Here is an 18,667-nt window from a genome sequence, read left to right as displayed (position 1 = left end):
CAGATCCCGGCTGCGAGGGAGGGCACGGAAACCAGGAGCACCCCAAGGACCATGTGCTCACTTGGGAAGCGCGCTCTGTACTTCGGAGTATCTACTGAGCTGGTCCTGACCAGGGAGGCTGCAGGCACAGAGCGATTTCTCTGAGCAGCAGCACCCTGAGCAGGAAAGCAGCAGTTCTGTTGGCTGAGGTGAGGGCAACAACCTGCGTGGGGGGGTTGCATTGAGCTACAGCAGAGCCAAGTCGGGGACAGTTGGACGGTTCCTCCCTGACTTCTGTACTTGCAGGTTTTGCTTCATCACCTCCAATTTTGTTACACTGCAGCTGCAGAGGTGGAGGTGTCTTAAACAGCCTGGAACTTTTCTGTAATACAAGAGGTTTGTATTTACTAGAAGGGCTGTGCACAACCTTTACACTGACCTGCTCGGCTCCGCGTACAGCTGCTGGCTCTGGGCAGTGTTGAACACCACATATTTGATACCTTGCTCTACCCTTAAACATGGAAAGTCACTTGTCCTGCATTCTTCCTTGTTCTCCAGTCTCAGCTTCTTGTTCCTAAAGTATTTCATTGTGGGAGAGGATTTAGCACCAGGGACTCGCTGCCATGCTCTTTATACTGCAGTTCTGCAACTTTACCCAGAGACTGTCGGTCTCACGCTCCTCCTGGGAGGTCACTCATCTCTGCTTAGCTTGAAAAGGACAAGTCTTAGCAAGTGCAGGAGGTGAATAAAACGTGTGTGTGTGTGTGTGTGTCCATTCATGTGTCTATCCCCCAGTAACATCTAAGAACTGTTCAGTCACTTTTTTTTGGATAAGTTTTTCAGACATATTTGTGCACTAGGGCAGGTGAAGGGGAGAAGAGCTAAGGCCAGACATGTCCTAACATGTAGCCCTGCCTGCATGTTCCAGCAGAAAAAAAACCAAGAGTTCCTCCTGCTTCTACCACACGCACCAGAACAAGCGTAAGCAGAGCACTTCCCAGTCACAGACCAGCAGCAGCTTGCCTAGACATTCCTTGTCTCTATATAATAGACAAACCAATAAAAGTGTCAAATGTAATCAAAGATACCAGCCTGGTTCTTTGGATAGAGCCACACAGTTGGGTACCACTAACGTCAGGAAGCCCAAAGAGGCCATATCTATTCCAACCGCATCTCTTTTAATCCCAGAAATACAAATCACATCAGCAGCAGCGTTCAGTCTTTTCCAGAGTGCAATTTTGACCCTGAGTTTACAGTAGTAGAACACTTGAGTGGAAGAATCTAGCAAATTCCTTTGCATATTGGCTGCATTAAACAATTACAATAGAACTATAAAAAAAATCTAGAAAACAGCATATTCCTTGTTCAAGTTCTGCAAAAGAAAGGAGTGAGATGGCCCTCCTGTGCCTTCCACGAGAGGACCAAAAAGAGCTTGGCATGAAGCAAGTCTCCCCAGCAACCAGGACAGCTCTACCTTGGCCCTGGTCCCGTTAGTGCTAGAACAAAGCAACAAGAGCGACTAGGAAACTGAGCACAAAGGGCAGTTACTGGAGACTGGATGCCAGGGTTGGGCAGGGACAAATCAAAGCTATGGCCAGGGGAATGTTCAAGAGCCTCAGCCCAGACTGGATGCTTCTTTACGGATTAGTGCAAAAATGATACCTCAAGCTCAAGGCATTTATTCCCCTTCCCACAGAGTGCATTCAGTTCCTTTCACGCAAACTTAACTGGCACATAAATTCCGTGTTTGTTCAGTGAAACTTGAAGCAGAAACACTCCGAGAAGGAACTAACCTTCAGTGGTTTTATAACCTGACAACCGCTGTAACCTGGCTGTCAAATCACAACCGCTTCTGTGAATCCAGCTAGCTGCCCAGAACTCCCGTGCTCGAGCCCCAGGACCCTACTTCCCTGTGGCCTCTGCTCCAAGAAGGGTTTCAGAGCCCTCGCAGAGCCCGTACGGGGCCTGCACAAGCGGACCCAGGCCCTGATAGAGTCTACGTCCATCCTGGGCTTACAGATCTGTTCTTCAAATGCTTGTCTGCTCAGCAGCTGATCTTGAACAAGGAATACGCAAGGCCACAGGCAGAATATAAATCATACGCCTTAAAAACAGTAGTTAGGTCCCCGAATCCAGTGCAAATATTCTCCCGAGATGCTGCACGGCATCTAGTGCACCCTTGGCACCAGGATCCTACGCGTCGGTGTGCGGGCAAGGCCCCGGAGGCTGGTGTGGGTGCGCGGGAAGGTGCACTGCCCGCCTCCGCCCAGCAGCGGCTGCTGCAGCCCCGCAGATGCGGCCCTCAGAAGTAGAGCGCAGGCTCGCTGCTGAAGTCCGAGAGTCCTCCCTTCTCTGCTGGCGTGAGCTGCGGACAAAGCAGAGGTGAAACAGGTGGCATCAAACGGATGGCACGCGGAGGTGCGTGCGCTTTGAAGACTGACCTGGCACCCTGCTCAGGGCCAATGACTGCATTTAGCTCCAAAGGTGCCCTGGGGCACCACGCACGCTGCTTTCCTTAAGTTTCCCCTACACACGCAGGGAGATGAAGGGCTGCTGGGGCAGGGGAACTTCTTGTTGATCCTTTAGTGTTTTTGGTGCCACTGCTCACCAAAACACAGGAGCTCAGCGTAAATCACTTCCCATTTCATCCACTGGCCAGACTAACCCCAGAGCCACATGAGGGTACAAGAGGACAAAGCCAAGAACTGCTTTGAAGTCTCACCATGACTTGGTTTCCAACGGAATCAGCTTCTTTTTGGAGGAGTCCCTTTGCGTTGGGCACATCCTCATACTTGTGCTCCTGCCAGTCGCTGAACTTCACGGAGTGCTTTGGGGTGTAGCTGGATAAATCTGCTGGAAGGACACAGCTCACGTGAGTATTCCCTACCGCTCCAAAAGGAGGAAAGGCCACGGTCCTGGTAGGGATGGGACGGGAGGGCAGGGAAGGGGCAACCCACGGTGCCAGCAGACGTCATGACAGCACCAACGCTCGCGGTTAGTCAGCCGAGCGCACAGTGCAAAGTGTATTTTTAGCTTTTGAACCCGTAACACTTCAGGCCAAAGAGGCCTGTGATTGCCCTGCTCCCGTTGAAGTCCCGCTCCAGCTCAAGCCCCAGTTCTGCTGTCAGGTGAGAGGAGATCCCCTGCACTGTGCGGAGCCCCACAAGGGCTTGTAGACAATTTGGACAGTGCCATTTGTCACCAGGAGCCCCCCAGTGCCCACACCAGTGCCCGGCTCACCTGAGTTAGGTGTACTGGGATTCAAAGTGTTATTTGGGACTGGAACGAAAAAGGTGCAACTCTTGTCTTCCTCTGTTTCCGAAGCATGTCCTTCCTCCTCGTCCTCCTCCTCTTCTGCTAGCGAGCTCTCTGAAGGGTACTCAAACATGGTCTGCAAACTTGTCTCATTGAAAGAGATCTTCATCTAGACAAAACCAAAGGAGAAGTGTTAGAAAGCACAGGAGGAACCGCAGAACCGACGCGAGTGCTGCTGCCAAAGTCCGGGGGGGTTCGGTCCCTCTAGGACCTTGTGCCCTTGCCCACACCTCGCGTCATTCCCGGCATTGGGATACCCACAGCGAGCAGGAGGTGCCCGCGCGTCCCCCAGCTGCAGCCCGTGTTGCCGAGGAGGACAGGGCACCACGGCCAAGCTGGGCAGCTGCCATCTCTGACGCCTGCTATCTCATTCCTGTCCCCATGCGCTGGGCTATGAGAACACCCTCAACCTCAGCCACTGGACTACCTTTGTAGGACGATACCACGACATAAGCTAGTTAAACCGGATTAAAAACAGATTACTACCAGAGGTAAACAGGGAGGCTGCTAAAGGAGAGATGGCAGCAGGTAGCTTTAAAGATGGAAAATAAAACAACAGGGAGATCCTGAAGGTTCTGCTTTGAAGTCAGTTTTATTTCACCTTCTCACCAATGACCTTTGCAAAGTAAGTGGGAGCCTGAGAAAATGAAGATGCCTGCAGCATGGGGCTCGGTCAAGGGTCCAAGAAACGGAGTATTTTAGGGCTTATTCAGATAAACCGAAGAGCAGAACACTGGAAATGGGATAATGTTTGAGACCAAGAACTTGCCTGCACCTCCAGGACAAGCCTGTCTCCATCTTCTCGGATATCAAGCGGGGAGCTAAGGCAGCAAGGAGATAAACACACACGTCTGCAGGCTGGAGGACCAGCACCCGCAGCGGCTCCTCAATTTGCTCCAGCCCCAGACCACTTTGGTGGCATCACCTGAACTTGCTCCACTTTGTCGATGTCTTTGCTGTACCCAGCACCGTGGCCCACATGGGGTCTTACAGGTGCCAAGCAAAAGGAGAGGGAAAGGACCGTACCCTTGCAGCCTTACACATTTTACAATATTATCTTCACATCTAATCAGAAGATCCAGTTATCATGCATGTTTCTCCAGACGGTGACGAGGTTTGGCTGGTGTACACCAGCAAAATAAAGGTTGAAAAAAAGCATAATGGTGCTTTATGAGTGCATCAAGAAAACAAGCCCAAGGATCAGAGAAGAGCTGCTGATGCCAGCACGCAGCACAGCCAAACGAGGATAAGCTTGCCAAGAATAAACGTAAGCCAAAAAGAGGGAAGCATCTAGCCGACAGCGAGGAAGGTTCAGCAGCAGCAGCCTCAAAGGACTTGGTGATCTCTTTCCTTCTGTGTCTGTGGCTATAACTGAGCTAACCGAGTTGTGTCCAGGATCAACGGGATGAGGCTGCTGGAGCAGGCGGCACAAGGCTGCTCATTCGCAAGGGCTCTTCTACACTCACCTAGTTAAGCGCAGAGCAGCAAGTGCAGCCCAAGGCGAGCCGCCCTCGCGCCGGGCCCGCTGCAGGCTCTCAGGCAAGCACGTGTCCCCGTGCCACTGCTCCTTGCCCGAAAAGCCACACAGGACACTTGGTCCAAGGTGTCCTGGGGGACAAAGCGAGGACCTAGCAGCTCCTCTTCACTGCAGGTACCTGTCAGGAGCTACGTGCTGTTCCATGTGAGGCCAGGAGGAGCTTCTGACATAGGATGGCTCCTCTGCCCTTGGTACCAGGAGAAGGAGGGATGGAAACAGCAACGGGGGCAACCAGCTGCCCTTCCCCATCCGTTGCTCCAGGCTTGGGCAGGGCAGCTCTACCATCATCCCGATTACGTGCAGAAGGCAGCGATTTGGCTTTAGAGAAGAGCCCCAGATGATCCCGTGTGCCGTTTCCTGGGAAATTCTTACTGCTGTCCCTGACCTAGATGCTCCCTGGCCCGAGCCCGGCAGCAGAGCAGGCAGCGAGCTCTCACAGAGGCTGCCTGTGCTCCGGGCCGACTGTCCCTGCCAGGCGCAAGGGCCTCCAGCAGGAAGCGCCCGGGATCAGGAGCTCCAGAGCTGTCCCAGAACCCCAGCATGACATGCTCCAAAAGATGGGAAATGCCTGGCTAAAGTTGCTTCTGGATGTGGAAAATAAGGGAGACGGGGCAGACGTGCCCAGCTTCCAAGAATTTAACCTCGGGAGATAAACCTGAGTTTTCTCAGTCTTCTACCAGCAGGGAGAGACTCGGGTGACTTTGACTTTTTTTTCCTAAAGGAGAAGCGGGAAGCGGCAGCGGCGCCGGTCGCAGGTTAGGCAGCGCACACCAGGAGGCTGCAACTGCCCACACGGGAACAGGGCACGGTCCTGCGGGGAAGCAGGTCGGCATCGCGCTCCCTCTGGCTCTGCCTGCAGCATTTTCACTAAATAAATACAAACCAGACCTGCCAGGCCAGGCCAGACCCTAATTGGGAGGAAAGCTTCGGGCCGCACAAGAAGTGCAAACAGCCGCACCCAGGGCGGAAAGCTGAGAAGGGAGCAGAAAGTAACAGCAACCGCAGGCTGAGAGCCCCTACCCAGCGGCCGGGGAGAGCCCAGGCCAAGCCCGGGATTAAAGCAGCTCCCAACTGCCCATGGCCCACGCGGGTCAGACCACACTCGCGCCCAGCGCGCGGGAGCCGGGCTCAGCTCCCTCCATTTCCGACACGCAGACAGGAGCAGGGCCAAGCAATCATTAACCAGAGCGGCGCCTGCCCAGCACGGGGCTGCAACGGCGCAACATTCCTGCCTGGAAACCCCTGGGCAGAGCCAGGCAGGGCCTGGAGCTGCCGGGCGGGACACGCGGGTGCAATAAACCCCGGAGGCTGCGCCCCGGCAAAGCCAACGTGGAGCTGCGAGGGCTCCGTGGCTCCCGCCGCGAGGGCTCCGTGCCCCGGCGCACTCGCCAGGCAGCCCGTGCAGGAAGGGAGCCAGCGAAAAGCAGAGGCCGAGGCGGGAGCTCGCCGCGCCGGCCTCCCTGCTGCACCGCGAGGCCGGTCTGTAGAGGGACGGGAACGAACAAAGCAGCTCGGCTTGATCCGGGAGAAGACGGAGAGCAAAGCCTGGACAAAGCTAGAGGCAACACGGGGCAACGTAACCATCTTGAGGCATCCTCCAGGCAGTGCTGAGAGCCCCGGGGCCCTGCCTGGGGAACACAGGCAGATTTGGGCCCAAGAAGCAGGAAAAAAAACATCGAGAGCCCCGTGATGGCTCAGAAACCAGGTCGGAAGACAGGCAGCCTCGTGCCCGGCCACACCGACCTGCACCGGGGCACAAAAGGCAAGAGGGACCCTTTGCTCCAGGACAGAAGCGTGTTCCAAGGACCGAGCGCTCCAGTGCCGTGTCCCCGCTGCGACCGCTCCGCTCCTGCCCCGCGGGAGCTGCCAGCAGCGAAAGGGGAAGTTCTGCAGCCCTCAGCAGGGCCTGTGTGCAGGGCCCGGGCCCTGCCTGCGCAGCTGAGCGCTTTACCCAGAGCTGTGCCACGCAGCCGGAGCCCAGCCCCAAAACGGGCGCCCGCACATTAATCCTCTGCCCAGCAATCGGAGCCACGCTGGAAAGAATAAGGCAGGGCTTTGCGGGAATTGGGTTGAGCCACTTCATTCTTGTTGCCATAGCAGAAATCCTCCATTTATTTGCTATGATTTTAACAACAGACCACTCCGAAAAGAGCACCTAGGATAAAGTTGCCCTGCGAGCCCATGTCCAAACGGTTGCCCATACGTGACCAGGACAGCTGCAGTTCATACAGCTGAGACACGGCAGGAAATTCTTTTCAGTTCACACCCAGACCAACATGTGGAAAACCCCCATGTACAAAAACAGATTGGGAATGGAAACAACGGATAAACGTTGCTCCCTGCAGAGGGAAAGTTAGCAGACACCGGGTTTCAGAGAGCCAGGCCGGGAATGCCCATATGAGCCTGAAGCTAAAGAGAGGGGGCTCGTGCCCAAGCACACCCTCAGCCCCGAATTCGGCAGCACGTGTGACGACCAAACCACGGCGCCTGCACCACGGCTCCCCGCGCGCCTGCAGCCCCACGAGCATTTTCCTTACTGGGGCTTTTCTCTTCCCCACCCCACGCGCCAGACGCGGCAATGCCGGAGCGGCGCTGCCAGCGCAGGGCACTGGCACCTTGGCACCAGGGCTGCCTTTGGCAGCTCACATCACTCGAAGGGGAAAAGACCCTTTCCTTTAAGGGAGAGTTCTGTAGGGCCTGGAGCGGCAGGGAGAGCCTCTGCGCAGCCCGCGGAGGCACCAGAGGCCCCGTCCGAGCGGCCGCGTCCCTGGCACCAGCAGCAGGAGCAGCGACTGCTCCCTGGGCTGCATCTCCTTCACGGGGTTGTCGCTACCCTCGCACCAGCACATCCCGACCGTGTGAACGGGACCCTTAACACACCTGACCCCAGCACATCCTGACACGTTAACAGGACAATTAGCACCCAGTGGGGCCAGGGTGACGCGGCCGTTTCCGCCGTTTCCCGTGTCCCGGTTGAGCTGCCGGGTGTTTCGCAAGCTCCCAGGCTGGCCGAGGGCTGAGCAGTACCAGTGATTGCTTTTATCAGACACTCATTTCCTATAAACCTCTCCCCACGCACTCTAATCCTGATGTGACAGCACTAAGGGACTGCACTCCTCGGATCCGTGTGAGCTGCCGCTTTGCTGCTCGATGTGATTTAAAGCAGCTAGTTTAGCAGCTTCTCAGACCTGGTCAGCTAAACACCTCCTGCTTTCGCAACAGGATCAACAGGAGGGTTTTAGCTGATATCTGCAGGAAGCAGGGACAAAACCAAAAGAAATCATATCAGACATCGGAGAACAGTAGCGGCTGGGGGTGCCCAGAAAGCCTGGGGTTTGTAGCGTCCTGTGTCAGCTGGAAACGGCCTTGCAAGGAGGGCAGCAAAGTGCCCCGAGCGCCAAGCCCGCAGGGCTCGCCCCGAGGACGAGGGCTCGGAGGGTCCCCGCACAGCCAAATAACTGGCTAAGAGACCAGAAACAGCGGGTAGAAGCAGATGTTTTACCGAGGACAAAGATCCCAAAAGGAGTTACCCGGTGACCCAGGCTGGCAACGCCAATGCAGTCTGCAAAGTCAGCGGGAGCTCAGACGCCGTCTGTCTCTGGGTCCCCTGCGTTCTTTCCCTGCAACCCGCAATCAATGATCTGCAAAGGCTCCCACATGACGCAGTTTTCTCTATGAGACTTTTCAATACAGGATCTTGGGGAAGATTAGCCATTTCATGCGAGGCCGCAAGGAGCTTATCTACATGCCTCTGCTCGCCCTGAGAATGTGGTCATGTGTCGGCCCCAACTGCTGCACAACTCGGGGCCCCCGAGCTCCGCGCGGCAGCCCGAACAGCAGCCTCGGGGCCGCAAACACACAGAGCAGCCGGCAACAGCATCAGCACGTGAGCGAGGCACGTGCTGCCACCCCGCAGAGACAAGGAGCTTTTGTACATCTAAAGTCTCCCCTTGATAGAGGAAGAAAGATGGGGGTTCTTTTTTCTTTTCTAAATTTGCTCTGTTTTCACTGAGAGACGCCCCAGGATGTGAGCCTGGGTTGCTGCATCGCAGATTAACCCTCTACTGCCAGGGACCCCAGGAAGCCTCAGCAGTTGCAGCTGGCACGTTGGAAAAGTACTTCCCTCTCCTTCCGCACATAAGGAGAGTTTCGGGGCACTGAAGTCGATTGCTCCATCATCACTTCACGTTATGGTGATGCTTTTCCAAGAAGTAACGCTGAGTTTTGCTCAATGATTAACTCCGTGACCGAGTTCCCGAGCGCAGCTCGAGCTTTACAGCCGTGACGTGACAAGGGAGCCCTGTGGCGGAGGAGCGACGGCCTTCGGGATCGCATCCCAGCTCCGGAGCCACAAAGCGGCGCAAGGAAGTCTCCATTTACAAGGCAACCCACAGAGCTGGCCCTGTGTAATCAATATGCTGAAGCACATGGCAGATAGCAGCAATGCATGGAGATTCGAAATATTAACCTCCTCGTCCGAGCCACGGGGAAGTTTCAAATTCCTGATGAGAAGGGACAGGCCAGCGGGCACCGCAGGGCCCACAGCTCCGTTAACTCTTCCCGTGACTGCGTTGGCAGGAAGGGATTCGAGCACCCCGACGACCCGTACGGCCCTTGGAGCTGAGCTTGACGTGGCACAAAGCAGCTATTCACCAAAAGAGCCTTTTCATTCCTCCGCACATCTGCGCATAGGGCAGCTGGAGCCCCTAGCAGCCTAACAAGCCATTCAAATATTAATTTAATTCATACGAATTGGACAGATCTACTTATCTACGTGGAACAGATCCCATCTGAATATGCAAAGAGAGCAGGCACCAACAAGACACAGTTGGTGCCAAGACTTGGCGCCTCCATAAAGTAAGTGCAAAGCCCACAGCTATTGGGATATATAAGCCAAGGACCTTGCTTATCCTCTGCAAGGGGCTGCCTGTCGTCTCGTGGCCACAAAGGGGGGCAGCGCTGGGAAGTGCCACCCGCAAACACTTCTGGGCAGCTTGGTTCACCCGGAGCAGCCAGAACACGAGCTCCGTGCAGGGGAGGCCAAGCTGGGACAGGACAGGCATCACGTAAGGAGAAGCTGGGAAGAGAATTCCTGCCCACCCTGCACGGGAGCTATGCTGGACTTGAGGGTGAAAAGCTGTTCAGATCAACATGGACAGAGCCAGCTGCAGTCCAGAGCTCGTGTCTCTCTGTACTGCTTGGCTCTTTACACTACTGTGCAAACGATGCTTCCTCAAAGCGAGGTGACTGAGTCTAGCTCCCCTGCTTGCTCACAGACATGCCCTCGGAGCTGCATTTTGCTATGCAGTTTGCAAATTGTATAGCTGCAAGCTACACAGTTTCCCTCAAGCATGCAAGTGTTTTGCTCTCCCAGTGTCCTTGAGATACTTTCTCCAGCCTGCTTATAGTCAATCCAGTGCCTATGAAACAGAAAGCAGATCTTTCAGGCAAATTCCCAAGATAATTCCAAGGGCACTCCTCAGGAAACTTCATCCCTGAGTTCTTTCAGTCCACATTTTCCCAGGACATCTGCAAAGCTTTTTGGCACGATAATTTCACACGCCTCTTCCTACACAGACGCTCAGAGGATGACGTTTCAGCTTGGTGACATACCCGCACCCCACCGCGCGGGCACTAGGAAGAGCATGGCTTTATGAATAGTTTTACAGAGTTTTATGAAGAGTTTCCCTGAGCAGGAGGGTGTTAAAGCACTCGAGGTGGCCACAGGCTAAGGAGATACTGCTGCACAGACGCTGCTGAGATTCCCTTGGCTGACTCGCAGCCCAGAAACTACATGCTTTAATTTCTGCTCCTGCTTCCCACACATACTGGGGGCAGACAGGACCCTGCCCCTCGTCTGCGGGAGCACATGCACCTCCTAAACTCCCCTAAGGAACACTGCAAACGCAGACTGGAAAAAACGGGAGGCAAAAACAACAACAACAAGCAGCAAAGCAAGGCCAGCTGAATACGCGAGATGGAGGAAGGCTATAAACCATCCCCAATCTGGTCTGCGGATTAAGGGAACCAATCAAGATAATGTTAAAAGTAATCCGCGTGATCGCAGTCCAGAGCGCAAAGCACTTTAAATCTCTGCAGCTCCGGGGACAGGCTGAGCCCTGGGCACGTCCTCGCCAGCTTCGAAGGCAGCCGTGTCCCTCCTTTGTGTAAGAGTTTCTATTTCGGCCCTTCTGTCCCGCTTGTGGCGCTGCAGACAGGATGAGGACACTGGATGAGGAGAATCCCGGGGAACTCGGGAATTGCTCAGGCCCTCGCTCAAAGCAGTGCTTTACCGGGTGAAACACGGGAGCAACGAGGCCAAGGAGAATCTGAGTCACCAAAACTCGCCCGTTACAAAACGGCAGCATTTTCACGAGCCAACAGCGAAAGGGAAGAAAGAAAGAGCCCCCCACCAATGTTCTGCAGCGGTTAGAGACCGTAACCGCAAAAGATCCGGGTCCTTCCCAGGCTTCGGCCACCAACAGCACTATCCAAAACCAGCAGAGTTAGAGAAGAGCAGAGAAGCTGGGCTCTCCGAAATGAGCCAGGCCAGCTCAAGACCGACAGCGAGTAGAAACCAGCTCCGCTGGAGAATAACCAAGCCTGATGGTCGAAGACCATGTATTTCCTCAACAGGCCCTCAACATGAATTCGATGCATTCATGTCAAATATTTAGCCCTCCTTAACGGTAGCAGATATATCCCCGCCTCAGCAGGAGCACAGACGTGAGGCAGGAAACCAAACACTGAAACACACGATCTAGGAAGCTAAATCACACACTTGTCAGCCTGATCCCCCAAAACCCAGGGAAGATGGAACCTACGTAAGGTTTTACAAAGAGATTTCTCTTCTACCATCAGGTTCATTTCCTTGTGTTATACCTTGCAAAAACAAACACACAAAAGCCCTTCAGGCAGAACCATATTTAGCTTCCACATTGCGCAGACTTGCTCCAAATGGGTTCAGGCAGAAGTTCAAGATGTTCAGCCCTGCCAGCTCCTCGAGCCCACATCTGCTTCTCTCAGGAGACCGTCTCCAGCAGAAATGGACTGATGGAAAGCGACAGTGACAAGCTCAGCAGGTCAGACCAACAAAACCACTGCCCGATCCTATTCACGACAAAAAACCCAAAGTTCATAGAATCATAGAATCACAGAATGCTTAAGGTTGGAAGGCACCTCAGAGGTCACCTAGTCCCTTGTCCCCTGCACACACAGGGTTACCTAGAGCACGGGGCACAGGCTGCATCCAAGTGGGTTTTAAAGATCTCCAGAGAAGGAGACTCCACAACCTCTCCGGGCTGCCTGTGCCAGGGCTCTCACAGAATCACAGAATGTTCAAGGTTGGAAGGGACCTCTAGAGATCATCTAGTCCAACCTTCCTGCTCAAGCAGGGTCACCCAGAGCATGTGGCACAGGGTGGCATCCAGGCAGGTTTTGAAGACCTCCAGAGAAGGAGACTCCACAACTCTGTCACCCTTACTGTTAGCAAATGTCTTCTTAAGTTCCTGGGGAACTTTTGGTGCTTCAGTTTGTGGCCGTTTCCTCTAAGTCCTATTGCTGTCCACCACTGCAAAGAGGCCGCCCCATCCTCCTCACTGCCTCCGTTGAGGCATTTAGAGACACTGCTCAGGTCCCCCCTCAGCCTTCTCTTCTCCAGGCTGAACAGGCCCAGCTCTCTCAGCCTTTGCCCACAGGGCAGATGTTCCAGGCCTCTGATCATCCTGGTAGCCCTGCGCTGGACTCTCTCCCGCAGCTCCACATCCCTCTTGTACTGGGGAGCCCAGAACTGGACACAGTCTCCAGATGTGGCCTCACCAGGGCTGAGTAGAGGGGGATAATCCCCTCCCTCGACCTGCTGAAGACGCTCTTCTTAATGCACCCCAGGATCTCATTGGCCTTCTTGGCCACCAGGGCACACTGCTGCCTCACGGTCATCGTGTCATCCACCACAACACCCAGGTCCCTCTCTGCGGGGCTGCTCTCCAGCAGGTCAGTCCCCAGCCTGTCCTGGTGTCCGGGGTTATTCCTCCCAAGGTGCAGGACCCTGCACTTGCCCTTGTTGAACCTTGTTGAACCCTTGTGAGGTTTCTCACCGCCCAGTTGTCCAGTCTGTCCAGGTCCCTCTGGATGGCAGCACAGCCCTCAAGGCTATCAGTCCTCCCAGTTTGGTATCATCAGCAAACTTGCTCAAAGTAATTTTGAGCAAAGTTGCTCAAAGTAATTTTTCAACTGGTGTTTAAGTGGCAACTTAAACATTTGCAAGCCATATTCAGACATTAAACTGCTTGGATTATTAGAAAACTGACTGTGCTGATTAGAAAATATGACCTTCGAAGACAACTTTGCACAAAAGAAGGGCAGTGTCCCACCAATCTTGTTCTTGTAGGAACTGTTCACAGGAGGCTGCAGCTCAGCACCCTGCTCTTGGCAAATGGCTGCAGGTGCAAGATGTTAAAGACCAACGTCTGCTGTCTGTTGGCTCTCAGCTCCCTTGAGTCCCAGGCCCTCTCCGTGCCAGGACTTTGGGTGGCCTGCATGGAAGTCACCCGTCCTGCAAGGTCCGCAAGAGGTGCCTCGTTGCCAGCGGGAGCAAACACGCTGTGGCTTGGCATGAGCTTCAGGAGCGGCGAGACGCATGGAGGGAGCACAGTCTGGGCAAACTCATGCACGCCGGACCCACAGCAGAGTCCAACCTCCTGCCTGCCCCTCTGCAAGTTGGGGACATGAAGGCTGAAGACGGACGACGACTTCCCGGGACCCTCCCTGGGTCAGCAGTCTGTGGTCTTCTCCAGTCACCTTTTCCAGTGTGGCAGTCACACGTTTTACCAAAACCCAGATTTCCAGCACATTGACAGCCTTCTGTGAGTTATTTTAGCAGGTAGTCAAAGTCTGGGCTCTTGGCAGTTCACGTATTTTATCCTGTGAGATCCTAAGTGTCCACACCCTGCAGCAAAGCCTCCTCTTCCTCCTGAGGCTGCTGCCAGAGCCTTTACTTTTTTGGCAGTATCAGAGTACCCTAACAAGCACGGAACTGGGGCTGCCAGCAGCGTCCTGCATCCTCCCCGCGGCCCCAGTTTAGAACGAGGGTCAGCAGGTCTCCATCCACCCCTGCACGCACATCCTGTGCTCCCAGTGAGAGCTGGCGCGGCTCAGGCAGCCTTTTATGGCAGCTGCCCCGTGCTCAGCGTCCAACATAGCTGGACAAAGCTGCAAGTGAAACTGCAGCTGGTTCCCGAGCCTCCCCGCGGGCATCCGTGCTCCCCAGGCTGAGGCCAGGAGGCTGCAGTTCCTCTCACAAGAGCCAGGGATAAACCTGGATAAACCTGGCTCTCCCTCCTGGTCAGTCCCTGCTGCCTCTCCCCACCCAAAAGCCCCACGGGACGTGGTCTCGCGGGCATCTCGGCCACAGCCAGCAAGGAGCAGCCAGGCAAGGGGACAGCAAAATGGGAAGCTGACTTGCTCGAGCCTGAAGCACCATTAAAGGTCCTTCATGAAAACGAAGGTAAGATCCAGATCCAGGAAATCCCAAAGCTCCAGAAATAAAGATGCTGCGGCCGGACACAGGCTCATCTGGCAGGACTGCCTGCAGAGGAGGGAACCCCAAAGCCCTGGGACCTAGTCACCAAAACTAGGAACAGTTTCGATATGAGCACTCCCAAAGCAAGGCGGACACTGGGTTTATCAAACAGCTGGCGCTTCCAGTTCACGGGAAGCGTCGGCTTCTGTCCAATGCAGGCCAAAACCAAGTTGCTGAACCCTCCCGACACATCTACAAAACAACCCCCTTGTTTTTGGCTGGTTTCCTTGACGACACACAGAGATCTCTTGGGTAGGAACCAAGGAATGTGGTCTCAGACGAGCTCCTTCCTTTTCAGGCATCAACACTCAGCCTTATTATGCGGAGTAAAAGCCACAAACATCCTCTAGGTTCAGAGTAAACAGAAATCCTTCCATTTGCCACCGCATCTGCTAACCCGCCTTACAAAGTCGACTGGCACTCCATGCTTGGAGGCAAGAGAATTGCAATAAAACCTATTATAATCTATTATTTTTCACAGTAGGACCCCACATTAAATTTTATAGGGAAACATACATTATTCAGTACTACACATTAGGCTGGATCTTATTTTCTGAAGGACCCCCATTCAATTCAACCTGTTGAACTCTGCAGGGTAACAGCAGTTCCTCCCTGCCCTTTCGCTTCTGTGTCTTTAGAAACCGGTTCTTCATGGAAGTTCTCACACGGGACCTTTCCTTCCCCCCTGTAGTTCTTAGGGAACCCCACTGCTGTTGTGTAAGAGTCTCACAGCCCTCAGGGCGCTTCATCTCCAAGCTGCCTGCAGACCTGGACCGTTAATGCTATTACTCCGATAAGAAGAGAGGCAGAGAAGCTCCATGACCTGCCCAATGTCAATCACGTCCAACACAGGGCAGGCAAACCAGCTGCCAAACAGTTCTGGAGAACCATATAACGTTTTGTTTGGTCTCTAGTCTAAATTCCTGCTCCACGTGGGTCATCAGGCTGCTCAGGGCTCTGCTCAGCAAACTTCAGATAGCTCCAAGGATGGAGATGCCACTACTGCTCTGGGTCCCTGTTCTAGTCCTTGATGACCCTTATAAACAAAGCCTCTAGTAAGCAAAAACAATTAAACGTAGTGCAGTGGAAGCTATCCTTATATGGTACAGAAAGCAGGGACAGAGAAGGGGCAAAGTTCAGCTGCCTTGTCCCCGTGTCTCTCCCACTCTGTTTTCTGTTTAATGACAGATTCCACCACACTACATTTAGCTGTATTTGCTTCCTCGAGGCTCTCTGTGTGCCCCTACCTGCACAGAAAAAGCAGCTCCTTCAACTGCATCAAAACCAGGGCTTACCTAGAGAGGTTTGTCCCTCAACGGTTTCTTGCTGTCCCTCTTTGTTTCCTGCTCCATCCTAAGACCATCTCTAACTGTAAGATGCCTTTCTTGTTATTTCCACTATGCATGTGATACCTGATTTAGCACCCATCTGGTTTCTACCCCAAACTGAACAGAGCAGAACCAGGAGAACTGTGAGAATCCCTGCAAGCCAGCAGGTATTTTAAAAACGGAATGATCCCAGTCTGACCAAGCACTTCCCTGCAACAGGATGAGGAATAACTGTGGTAGCCCTTGGCGAGAAACAACGCTCTTGCTTATTTGCTTATTCTGATGCTGGGCTCTCGGGCTTAAATCTGCCACCCGCAGTACTCACGATCAAATTAATTCGGGCTGTGTGCTCTTATAAGCAACATAATAACGTTAAGCCAGGAGAAGCAGCACTTTGCTACCTGCCGCCTAAATGAGATGCGCCCTCTTCAAAGGATTTCCTCAGCCACAATGCCGAGTGCCTCAGGCACACATGTGGGTTCAGTCCATCAACTATTTAGTCGCATTTAGGTAACGGAACGTCAAATATCTCTTCCTGCTCCGGGAAAACATGTCACGTCCCAAAGCTGGAGACGGGGATTGGCAGCCACATAATCCCTGGGCCGCTGTCACCGCAGCACGCGGCCTGCCGAGCCCGGCAACTCGAGCCCGCTTCTTCAGCGCCGCAAAATAATCCGCTATTCCAACACGCCCGTGTCTTTATCACATACAGCCACCCACACAGCGCTTCATCCTCAACCTGAGGGGCGCTTCATCCTCAATTTGAGGGTCACGATGATCAAAGTTAGACCCTGGGTGGGGAGAAAAATCTGGCACTCGCTGCAAAGATGCCTGGAGCGGTAGACGCCTCACGCTGCTCGTGGGACGGGCACCATAATGAGCAGACAGCTGGTGTAATCACATCAAGAGGAGTTAAGTTGTTGCTGATCTTTCTTCTGCCTAATAGGGACCTAGTTCTGGAGCGTCTATCAATAGATCACTAATCCAGCGAGGTCGCGGCGCCCACAGCGAGCGGGACCCGCTCCTCGCGCGCGCGGCCGGCCGAGCCGCACCGCAGACAGGCCGTGGCCACGCCACGCGGCCGGCCCGCTGCTAAACCCACGGCCATTCCTACTTTCTGTTAGCTCACTGCCAAGCAGGATGGTGAGACACGGCAGTTACCCCAGCTCACATCCCAGTCTGATGTAGACATGAAACGGGACCCAGTCCTTTCCCCCTCGAGGGCACCCCGGCTCTAAAACAGACCACAGGCCTTGCACAGTGCTGCCCATCTTCCCGCCCTGATGCCCACTGAGCTGCTCACCAAGTTACAATCCCAAAGCTCAAAGAGAAGACAGGACAAGCGAAAGGAGAAGCTCCTTTTAGCATCACGGCCCAGAGCGAGGGGCAACCCCAGCAGTTACCTTCTTCCGGCGGCCCGTTTTGCTCATGCAGGACCTCTCCAGGGACAGGTAGCCACCAATCACTTCAATCTCATTCACAGTGGGGTAGCGCTTCTTAAGAGCGGTCCCTGTGTGCGACACGTCGGCGTTCTCCACAGCCTTGCCTTTTCCTTTGCCCTCCTCCTCCTCATCATCTTCCTCCCGCTGCAGCCGCCTGCCAGCCTCAGTCGCAGCCTGCGAGCCCGGGGCGACGGGCTTCCTTTTGGGCACTACAGTGAACGTGCTGCCCCCTCGCTGGTGGCCCGCAGGGACGGCGTGGGGCTTGTACACAGGCACGGAGGAAAACTCCATGCCCGGGTCAGGGGCAGCTTCTCGAGGCTGCTCCGCCACAGTCCCCGTCCTCGTGGCAGCAGCAGCCCTGGGGGAAAGCTCCCCGCTGTCCGGCTCCACAATGTCATCGATGTAAGTCACGGGCACCACCGGCTCGCGAGGCGCTGGCCGAGGGGCAACGGGCTCTTCCTGCTCCTTAGTGGGAGCCCTTGGAGGTTCCTGCTGGACCTTGCGCTCCGAGGGTGGCGGGGCCGGCCCCGCTCCGGTGCTCTGGGCCACAGGCTGTGGAGCAGGGGCCCCTTCCCGGCGCGGCACGAAGACGAAGGAGTTGCGCGAGTTGAGGCGCAGCTTGGCCAGGGCCTGCGCCTGCAGGTCGTGCGCAGGGATGGCTGCCAAGTCCGGCTTGGGGGCCGGCAGGATCTCAAAGGAGCCCCCGACCTTGGGGGCAGCGGCAGAAAGCGGCTGGCTCGAGCTGGTGGCACTGGGGACCAGAGTGGCACTGGGCGCAGGCGACACGGCCGCTTCGCCCTCCTCCTCCGGCTTTGGCCTCCTGGCGTTGGCTCTGGCATGGGAAGCGCTGGCGGATGGCACTGGCGGCCCCTTGGGCGGCAGAGTCCGGCTGGCGGCGGCCTCGGGGGCTCGGCTGCCGGGGGGCAGCCCCCGCGGGGTCACAGTGAAGGAGTTGGAGCCAATCTTGTGCAGGAAGCAGCTGCCTTGAGGGGCAGCTGTGCGGGGAGCCGTGGGCCGCACCGGGGACGCTCCAGCGGCGCTCGGCGGCGGCAGCGGCTGCTGCGGGGCAACAGCCGCTGCCGCCACCTTGGGCGCCGTGGCCGATGGGGAGCCCGGTGCAGCCCGCGGGGAGCTTGATGCAGCCGGTGGGGACCCCGGTGTGGGCCGCGGGGAGCCCGATGCTGCCGGTGGGGAGCTCGGTGCGGGCCGCGGGGAGCCCGATGCCGCCGGCGGGGAGCTCGGTGCGGGCCGCGGGGAGCCCGATGCCGCCGGCGGGGAGCCCGGCGCCGGTGCGGGTGCAGGTGCGGGCCCGGGCAGCGCCTCCCCTCCGCGCCGCCGCCGGCCCCGCGGCCTCTGGCCAAACTTCTCGAGCAGGCGGCTGACGGTGCCCGGCTCGGCCGCCTCAGCCGCCTCGGCCGCCTCGTAGATGAAGACGTGGTCGGCGCGGATCTCGGCGAGCGCGGCGCCCTTGCGGGCCAGCAGCTCC

At 55.7% G+C, this 18,667-nt stretch overlaps 1 protein-coding gene across 1 annotated transcript in view; it reads right to left on the bottom strand.

Moving 5' to 3' along the window:
* Window positions 1-78: 78 nt before the first annotated feature.
* TPRN (taperin) overlaps window positions 79-18,667 on the bottom strand; it is a 26,832-nt gene continuing 8,243 nt past the window's right edge. Inside the window, exons 2-5 of the mRNA XM_026049640.1 lie at window positions 17,143-18,663; window positions 3,220-3,403; window positions 2,702-2,832; window positions 79-2,344 (exon numbers count right to left, since the gene is read on the bottom strand). Of these exons, the coding sequence (XP_025905425.1) occupies window positions 2,282-2,344; window positions 2,702-2,832; window positions 3,220-3,403; window positions 17,143-18,663 (1,899 nt within the window). The 3' untranslated portion in view covers window positions 79-2,281. The remainder of the gene's footprint in view (window positions 2,345-2,701; window positions 2,833-3,219; window positions 3,404-17,142; window positions 18,664-18,667) is intronic.

This window comes from Nothoprocta perdicaria, unplaced genomic scaffold, assembly GCF_003342845.1.
Source record: "Nothoprocta perdicaria isolate Ctin4 unplaced genomic scaffold, notPer1 scaffold_6, whole genome shotgun sequence".
NCBI classification, from domain to species: Eukaryota; Metazoa; Chordata; class Aves; order Tinamiformes; family Tinamidae; genus Nothoprocta; species Nothoprocta perdicaria.
Note: the sequence above shows the minus strand (reverse complement) of the source record. Positions and strands in the feature narration are given on the sequence as shown.